Source organism: Ovis aries, chromosome 3 (genome assembly GCF_016772045.2).
Source record: "Ovis aries strain OAR_USU_Benz2616 breed Rambouillet chromosome 3, ARS-UI_Ramb_v3.0, whole genome shotgun sequence".
Taxonomy (NCBI): Eukaryota; Metazoa; Chordata; class Mammalia; order Artiodactyla; family Bovidae; genus Ovis; species Ovis aries.
This window is the reverse complement of record NC_056056.1, coordinates 209,414,781-209,423,456: the sequence shown is the minus strand read 5'-3', so window position 1 is coordinate 209,423,456 and position 8,676 is coordinate 209,414,781. Positions and strand designations below refer to the sequence as shown.

Sequence of the window (8,676 nt, the reverse complement as noted above, 5' to 3'; positions counted from 1 at the left end):
GGGGCTGAGTGAGGTGCTCACAGGGGCAGGAGGGGGAGCCTGAGGGGTGGGGGCTGTCAGATGCAGGGACATGGAGGAGGGCCACGTGAGAGGGGGCCCAAGTGGGTTCTTCTCGAGTGTCCCCAGGTGCCCAGTGGGGAGCCCTGGGCACCAGGCCTTGCAGTCCCTTGTCTGGCCCTGGCCGCTGGAGCAAAAAGTGAGGTACTCCTAGGGGCAAGGCAGACCTCTGAACTGCCTCTTTAGTCGCTGCGCGGTGTCCAGCCCACGTGGGTCGTCCCTCCGCCTGTGAACCCTGTTACTTGCCCAGTTAACTGTGGGGCTGGGCCGGCCCTGGGTAGGTCAAAGGTGCCTGCTCAGCAGTCAGGGATGTGGCCGCTCCGATGGGGGCAGGGGGGGGTTCCTTCTCCCGGAGTTGGAAAGATGCCCCTCACGGCTCTGAGGCCAAGCCTTGGAGTGGAGTGGAGTGTCCAGGCCTTCAGCCAGCCAGCGAGCGCCCCTGGGGATCCTTCTAGCCCTCTGCGGGGTGGGGGGCTGAAACCGTGAAGCGGGGGTTCTGAGCGCGGGGCGCACAGTTCGCGCCTTCTCCCCAAAGTAAGGCAATTCAAGCTGAAAGCGACCCAAGCGAGCCCGCGACGGCCGTGGAACGTTGCTACAAGAAAGGGGGTAACGTCAGAACCTCGCAACGCCGGCGGCGGGCGGGATCCGGGGCAGGGCTGCGGCGGGCGGCGGGCGGGGCCGGGGGCAGGGCTCCCGCGGACCGGGCCAGCCATGGACGAGGACGCAGAGGGGGCGGGTTTCTGCATCTCCGCGCTCTATATAAGCGGCCAGTGGAAGCGGGGGCGCGCTGCTCCTGACCTTCAGCGTGCCTGCTCCTTAGCCATGGCGCCCTCCAGGAAGTTCTTCGTTGGGGGGAACTGGAAGATGAACGGGAGGAAGAACAATCTGGGGGAACTCATCAACACTCTGAACGCGGCCAAGGTGCCGGCCGACACCGGTGAGCCCTGGCCGGGGAGGACTGGGGTGGGCAGTCGGGCGTGGTCGCCCTCTCCGGAACTCTCTTAGCCCGGGTCCGCGTGGCCCTGCGTGCAGGGCTGGGGTCCAGGACTGTCGGGATCTGGGCCTGAGCTCCGCGGCCGCTGAAGCGGGGGTGTTTCGGCGGGGAAAGGCGGGGCCGCATCTCACGGTGCCCTCTGGCTGTGGGTCCTGGGGAGGAGGGTGGCCCCGGGGCGCAGACGGGGCCTGCACCGGCTGGGACTGAAAGGTGAGCCCAGCCCCTGCGGGCGATCGGGAGAGGCCAGCGGCTGCCCGGTGCGTGGGGGTGGAGGCTGCCTGACGGCTCCGGCTGCCCCCTGGGCGCGGGCTCCGTGCGCCGCCGCACGTAGCCCGCCGGAGACTCCTCCCCGCGCCTTGCCGGGTCGGCAGAGTTCCCCTACCGAGCCGCGTCAGCCTCCTGAGCTATCGCTCCGATTCAGCCCGCTCGGCGGCCTGTAGGACTCCGGCCTTCCGTGGAAAGGGGTAGAGCCATTTGGGAATGAGGCGCGCTCCTACCGTTATCTCCAGCCTAAAAACGGGAAAGCGCAAGGCCTCTAGGAGCTGGTCGACTCGCTGCTACCCACGGCCTGCGTCCTTGTCCCCTCACCCACCTAAGTCACAGAACCTCGGGGCTGATCAAGAGGCATCCCCTTGTGGTTTATTCTCCCAAAGACCTTAGTAAAAACCCCAGGAGTTGGCTCCTTCTGCTTTTGCTGAAAATCCTGGCCTGGCCTGGGGGAGGTGGGGATGGGCTATTTTAGAAGGGAGGCGGGGTTGGCCCCCAGAGAATGCTGAGTCTAAGAGGTGCCCAGGCCCAGAATAGCCTGGGGAAATCAGAGCCACAGCTGCTAAAGAGCAGAGGGCAGGGCAAGGGCCATGGCCTCTCAGGGCTACCTGGGAGGCTCAAAGACTTGGGTACAGGCCCAGCCTGGGCTGCAAAGTGGACAGAGATGATCGTGCTGGGGTGAAAAAGCGCAAAAGCAGAACTAAGAAAGTGGTGAAGGCGAAGGGACTCTGGAGCACGGGATGGGGTCTGGTGAATGAAGATTTCCTTGTGATCTCATCCTGTCTGTCACCATCTCATCCTCAGAGGTAGTTTGCGCACCCCCCACCGCCTACATTGACTTCGCTCGGCAGAAGCTAGATCCCAAGATTGCCGTGGCTGCGCAGAACTGTTACAAAGTGGCCAATGGGGCCTTTACAGGGGAGATCAGGTAAGATGCTAGTGGCAGAGGGGTGGGAGGGGGACCCCCAGCCCTCACTGTCCTTATGGAGGGGACAGCGACAGGGTGGGCTCCTTGCTGAACCACGGCTTTTCTCTTCCTTTAGCCCTGGCATGATCAAAGATCTTGGAGCCACGTGGGTAGTCCTGGGGCACTCTGAGAGAAGGCATGTCTTTGGGGAGTCAGATGAGGTTAGTAACGGGGGAGGGGGGAGGAGATGAGGGCTGGCTTGTTCCTAGACGGGTGCTCACCAAGTCTGTTCCTCAACAGCTGATTGGGCAGAAAGTGGCCCATGCCCTGGCAGAGGGACTTGGAGTGATCGCCTGCATTGGGGAGAAGTTAGATGAGAGGGAAGCTGGCATCACTGAGAAGGTCGTTTTCGAGCAAACCAAGGTCATCGCAGGTATCTCTGGAGAAAGGGGCCTTTGAGCCCAGGGCTATGAGACGCAGAGGGTGGGGTCGGATGCCCTGCAGCCTGAGCCTGTCTGGTGCTGATGCAGGAAAGGGGAGGGTGGGAATCCTGTATCCTTCCTATTACTTCTACTCCTGCCTCTAATGTCACTTTCCCATAGTAGCCACCAGGGGGCAGTAGGCCACCAGCACTCTTATTCTCTAGGAAACAACTGGTTATGTTCTTCCTTGTTTTCACCCTGCCACCTGTGATCTCTGTCCCACAGATAACGTGAAGGATTGGAGCAAGGTTGTCTTGGCCTATGAGCCTGTGTGGGCCATTGGTACTGGCAAGACGGCGACACCCCAACAGGTAACCAAGCCCAGGAGCCCTGTCCTCATCCTCCCCTGTCTTGATAGAACTGGATGGCCACAGCGACCACCTGGGCCAACCCATTTAAAAGACAGGAGAGGGACTTCCCTGGAGGTTAAGCCTCCGCTGCAGGGGGCACTGGTTTGACCCTAGTCAGGGAACTAAGATCTCGAATGCTACATGTCAATCCTGCATGCTACACGTGAAGACTAAATAAATAATAAAAGGAGAAAAGAGAGTTACTTGTCCCAGGATACTCATTCCAGGGCCTGGGTGGGATCGAAGCCCCAGGGTTCTTGCCTGCAAACCACATTGCCTGTCTCCACTGGAGCCCAGTGTTTTTTCCCCAGTGAATGGAGGTCTTAGTCTGACTTCTTGTTCTAGGCCCAGGAAGTACACGAAAAGCTCCGGGGATGGCTTAAGTCCAACGTCTCTGATGCAGTGGCTCAGAGCGCCCGCATCATTTATGGGGGTAAGTGGGTTTGGCTCCAGCCTGAGGTGGGGTGGGCTGAGAACCAGACCGAGCCCTCCTTCAACCTGGAGGCCGGCGTGGAGTACCCCCATCTCATCGCTGACCAGTCCTGCTCTTGTCTCCCTTCCCAGGTTCTGTGACGGGGGCAACCTGCAAGGAGCTGGCAAGCCAGCCTGATGTGGATGGCTTCCTTGTGGGCGGTGCTTCCCTCAAGCCTGAGTTCGTCGACATCATCAATGCCAAACAATAAGCCCTGTCCATCTCCGTTACCCTTCCTGCCGAGCCAGGGACTAGGTAGCTCAGAAGCCCAGTAACTGTACTGCCCCCCGACCTCCACACACGCTTCTTGTGGTGTCGCCTGACCCCTCTCGTGGCCGAATCCAGTGCACCTCTTCGTTTACCGTTCACACCCTACCTTGTTGTGGTTGGGACCAGAACCATCCCGCCTCCACTTACTGTACCCGTTGGAACTAAACCTGTCACCAAGGTGGCTTCTTCTTGGCTGAAAGGTGGGAGGGTGGTTTGCTCGTGGGTCCCCTCAGTCCCCAGTGAAGACAGGAGAGAACTGGTCCTGTCCCGTCTCCCGCCATGAGGCCAAGGGCTGAGAGAAAGCCCTGTCCTCAGCTGAGGCCAGGGCGCTGCTCCCTCCCGCGGTGCCAACGCCTGTGTGTGTTGTGTCTGAGCAGTCCCGCGTGTGGGGGATTAAACACCTGGCACTGAGCCCTGTGGTGTGTTCTTCTTCACTGAACTTGCCCCCATCATCTCTTTGCCTTTCTTGAGGCAGCCGGGGGATCCTTGTGCCCCAAAATACCACAGACCAGTTTCTACAGCAGCACATCTCTTATAATTTTTACTTGCAAAAATGTCTTGCGTACCACGCTGCCACAGCCTTGACTAACAGCTCCGTCCCTTCCACCCTCTGGGTGGTAGCTCTGGAGCGGTGGCACTCAGTCCTGAGGTGGGGGGTGGGGGTGGGACCCAGCCTTGCCTGCCCGCAGCCTCCCTGGTGGTAGGTAGCCATTCTCCGCCAGCAGTGCCTCCTGCCCCCGAGGGGTGAGTCAAGGCATCAGGGCCACATGTGGTTCCCCCGGGTCACTGGTAGAGCAGGTAGCGCTTCAGGGCAGGGGGCAGGGGCAGGACCGAAACGTGGCCTAGCCGTGTGTCCCCCAGGGCGTGGCGCACACTCAGGCGGCTCAGGTGCAGAAGGGAGTGTGGTTCCGCTGGGGAAGAGAAGGAGGGAAGGTGAGTAGGGGTGCGACTCCAGCCAGAAGTCCTCAAAACACAGGGTCCTGCCCAGGTTCCCTGTTCTCCGGCTGCAAGTCCACTCCCACCATGGTTGAGTGGGAGGCCTAAGGTGCCCTTAAGTTCTGCATCTGCTCTGGGGGAGGCATCCCAGATCTCATACGTCCCCAGTCAGAGTTGGGGTGAAGCCCTAAGGCCCTCTAAGCAAGGGGCCAAGGCGGCTCTGACAGGGGGCTGGCCCAGGCTTTGAATCCAGAGAGGCCTTGGCACTGGGGCTGTGCAAAAGGCAGCCCTCTTCACTCTAGAATAGTTCCCATGGGCTATAGTGGGGAGAGGCAGCCACCCTCCGCTGAAGACTCTGTAACTGTAGAAAGACCTGGCTCCCTGGTTCCCCAAGGAGGCCCCTGCCCGCAGCCCCACCTCGAGGCCTGCCTCCTTCACTGCTCTCCTTCCAGATACCCAGCCTCAATGGCTCCTTCCTGGGGTTTGGCTGAAGAAGGAAGTAGGTGTATGTCACAGAGTCAGAGCCCACAGAGCCAAGTACACGCCCTGGGCGCCTGGCACCGCAGGTCCTCTTCCTCCTGGAGTTGGACTCCTAGCCCAGGGCAGATTTAACCCTTTGCACTTCTTGTTCCAGGGGCTGAGCTCTCCTGGGAAGCCCTAATCCCTGGGGTGTGTCCCTCCATTATGAGGACTTACCACCTCCTAACAAGTTGCTTTCCCATCTTGTACTTACTTTTACCTCTAGGACTGTTAGGAAGATGAACTTAGGTAACAGCTGTGAAGTCCCTTAGCCAATCCCGGCACTGAACTGGGTAGGAAACCAGTCAGATGATGGCCCATTCCCTCTGTGGTTGTAAAGCGCTGAGCATCCATCCCAAACCACAGCCACCAGGGGCCGAACACTCGCCCCACACCCGTCCCAGGCCTCACCTCTCCTTTCGCCCAGGTAGTTGATGCGGACCTGGCACTGGCCCCAGACCGCGCTTACTGCTGGATAGAGGGTCCTGCCCTTCAGTCCGCGGAAGGCCGGCCCCAGGTAGGTGCCCCCGACAGCGTAGCCCAGAGTTCCCTCCTCCATGTCCAGTACCACCAGCAGCCTCTCTGGCACCTCCAGCGGCTCACCCTGAGGTCCAGGTGGATACTGGGGGGCCCCAGTCCCCTTGCTCTGATGGTACAGTTTCCCCCGCCCAATGTCCCAGCCCCACGACTCGCTGTTGCTGCCCAGCAGCGCCGCGTAGTGGTCAGCCTGCAGCGGGGCGCGGGCTGTGGCCACGCCCACCACGGCGTGGGTGCCCCTCTGTTCCCGGGGCCAGCTGATCTCCCAGGCGTGCAGGCCCCTCGAGTAGCCCCTCTTCCCCCGGGCCCCATCAGTGCTCTGGGCCACGGGCCGCCGCTCAAAGCACAAGCCCCCTTCCTTGACCTCGATGTTCTCCGAGCAGTCCTTGGGGTTCCAGCCGTGGCGCCTCTGGGCCCCCAGGTCAGGAGGGGGAGCAGACAGCAGCTCCTCCAAGCCCTCGGGACGAGACCGGTCAAGGTACAGGGCCTGTGGGGTGGAGGGGCCGCTGCTGCCCCCTGCCAAGGCCGTCTGGCCCATGGAGGTGAGGAGCTGGACGATTCCCCGAGAGAGGTTTGCTGCGGCGTCTCTCTTCTGAAAGTTGAGCTCCGGGTCGGGATCGACCTAGAGAGGATTTGGGAGAGAAGAGGGTGTGAACCGAGGGATCCTGGAGGGGACTCGTCACTCAGGTTTGCACCCATCCTTGTCCCCAGGTTTGCTCACCGCTCCTCTCTCTTCGTTCCCGTCAAAGCTCCTAGGCCCATCATTACCCTGTCCTCACCCACCTGTCCGGGCCTCTCGAGACTCGTGAGGTCGCCGCCTTTGGGCCTGCCAGGGACAGTCTCCTTCACCCGCTCCGTGCCCCTGTCACCGCCCCCGAACCTCGCCCGGCTTCGCGTGCCGGGAGGTCGCCGGCCCTCCGGAGGAGGCGAGCCGAAAGTTACCGAAGCGCGCAGGGGGCAGGACCCCGGCCGCTTCCGCCTCCGGCCCCGCCCCCAGGCCCCGCCCCGCCCCAAGCCCCGCCCACAAAGCCTTCCAGGGCGGTTAACCCTCTCGCTGCCGCGCCAGGTCGAGTCGCGCCTCAAGGCCACGACCCCGGGGCGGCGGGGGGGCCCTAGAGGGTAGTTAACACTTGGCTGGGGCAGGGGCTTTCGGGGCCCCGTGGTGCGTAGAGGCCACTCACGGGCAGTTAACCTCTGGGTAGCGTGCAGGCCGCCCCCGAGGCGATCTGCCCGGCGCTTAACCCATTCTTGGCCACTAGGGAGTCCACCCCCCGGCAGCCCAAGTTCAGAATTAACCCTTTCGTGGTACCGTCGCTTTGAGGTCCCTGGAGGTCTGTTCTTCAAAAACTTTGAGTCTCCCGGGTAACTAGCTCCTGAGCCCCTCGGGATACAGGACACGAGGTCAAGGAAGGACCTCCATTGTGGTGCCATCTAGTTCCGAGTGCTGCTGATTCTGTCATGTTACTGGGCTGATCTTTTTCTGACCTGGGGTGTGAGTCAGCCGGCTGTAAGCCTGGGGTTCTGAAACCTGAGTTTCTGGCTCTGAGCGGCAGGTGTCAGAGGTCTGCATGCATCACCCTTCACATGAATCCATTGCTGAGCTAGTGGCCTCATCTGGTAGTGCAGTGGTTAAGACCTTGCTTGTGCGTGAAGCTACCGCACTACTTAGCTCTGTGACCTTGGAGAGGTTGCCAAACTTCTCCTGAGCTGTTTTCTCTTATGTGATATGGAAATAATGATGATGCTTACTTCACAGGGTTGCGATAATCCAGGCAAAGTCTGCTAGTAGTACGCACTCAACTAAGCATAGCTATTTCTGTTTCCATAACATTTACTAAGGGCCCATTTTATCTTTTAAAAAATATTTATTTGACTACATCAGGCCTTAGATGCATTATGAGAAAACTTTCATTGCAGTGCACAGATTCTCTAGTTGCATCGCATGGGCTTAGTTGCTCTGAGACATGTGGGATATTAGTTCCCTAACTAGGGATCGGACCTGCGTCCCTTGCATTGCAACGCAGATTCTTAACCACTGGGCAACCAGGGAAATCCCAAGTGCCCATTTTATAGAGATCCAATATCCGTGGCTCAGCAGTAAATAATTTCTCAGTGAGGGAAACTCCGATCTGATCCCTGAATTGGGAAGATTCCCTGCAGGAGGAAACGACAACCCACTCCAGTATTCTTGCCAGGGAAATCCCCATGGACAGAGGCACCTGTGGGGCTACCATCCATGGGATCGAAAAGAGTTGGACACAGCTGAGCGACTCAGCACAATATAAGATAGTGGCAATACCTGCTGTGGAGCCAGGCTGCCTGGATGTGAATGCCTGAAGTCTGGTAGGAAGGGGACCTTGAGCCAATACTAACTTCCTCATGCCTGTTTCTCTCTCTGTAAAATGGAGATACTATTGGTTTATCTACTGCATAGGCTCTAGCGAGGATTCAGTGAGATTATTCAGTAAAGTACTTAGAACAATTTCTGGTTCAAATTTAATCATGTGTGCTGAGCACTAAGGACTAAGCAGTGAATCCTCAAGGAAGTTACAAGAACATTTATAAAACAGTTTATCATGTGTTAGATAAAATTTTGGGTATCTAGAAGGTACTAGGGGAGTAAAAAGGATAGGACTGCTAACCAGGAATCAAGCAGTTCAGAAAGGAAAGTGTCCTGGAGGAGATGACAGTGGATTGAATCTTTAAGAATGACAGGAAGAGACTTCCCTGGCTGTCCAGTGGTTAAGACTTCATGCTTCCACTGCAGGGGGCATAGATTCGATCCCCAGTTAGGGAACTAAGATCCCTCATGGCACACAGTGTGGCCAAAAAAGAAAAAAAAGACAAGAAATTTATCTGACAAGTGGTTCTGCAGGACAGAGATT

General features: G+C 58.9%; 2 protein-coding genes across 6 annotated transcripts in view; one reads left to right on the top strand and one right to left on the bottom strand.

Moving 5' to 3' along the window:
* The first annotated feature begins 764 nt into the window (after window positions 1-764).
* TPI1 (triosephosphate isomerase 1) lies at window positions 765-4,210 on the top strand. Its single transcript, XM_027967935.2, has 7 exons — window positions 765-994; window positions 2,123-2,246; window positions 2,362-2,446; window positions 2,526-2,658; window positions 2,933-3,018; window positions 3,403-3,490; window positions 3,622-4,210. The coding sequence occupies exons 1-7, from the start codon at window positions 769-771 to the stop codon at window positions 3,738-3,740; spliced, it is 861 nt and encodes a 286-aa protein (XP_027823736.1). The 5' UTR covers window positions 765-768; the 3' UTR covers window positions 3,741-4,210.
* Window positions 4,211-4,327: 117 nt separating this feature from the next.
* SPSB2 (splA/ryanodine receptor domain and SOCS box containing 2) overlaps window positions 4,328-8,676 on the bottom strand; it is a 10,142-nt gene continuing 5,793 nt past the window's right edge. The window contains exons 1-3 of one of the 5 annotated variants that reach the window (XM_042248210.2): window positions 6,575-6,734; window positions 5,666-6,413; window positions 4,328-4,710 (exon numbers count right to left, since the gene is read on the bottom strand). In XM_042248210.2, the coding sequence (XP_042104144.1) occupies window positions 4,583-4,710; window positions 5,666-6,329 (792 nt within the window). In that variant the 5' untranslated portion in view covers window positions 6,330-6,413; window positions 6,575-6,734 and the 3' untranslated portion in view covers window positions 4,328-4,582. Of the gene's footprint in view, window positions 6,414-6,574; window positions 6,735-7,100; window positions 7,271-8,676 lie in introns of those variants that run through there. The other 4 variants (XM_060414233.1, XM_027967934.3, XM_027967933.2 and 1 more) reach the window with 4 other exon arrangements.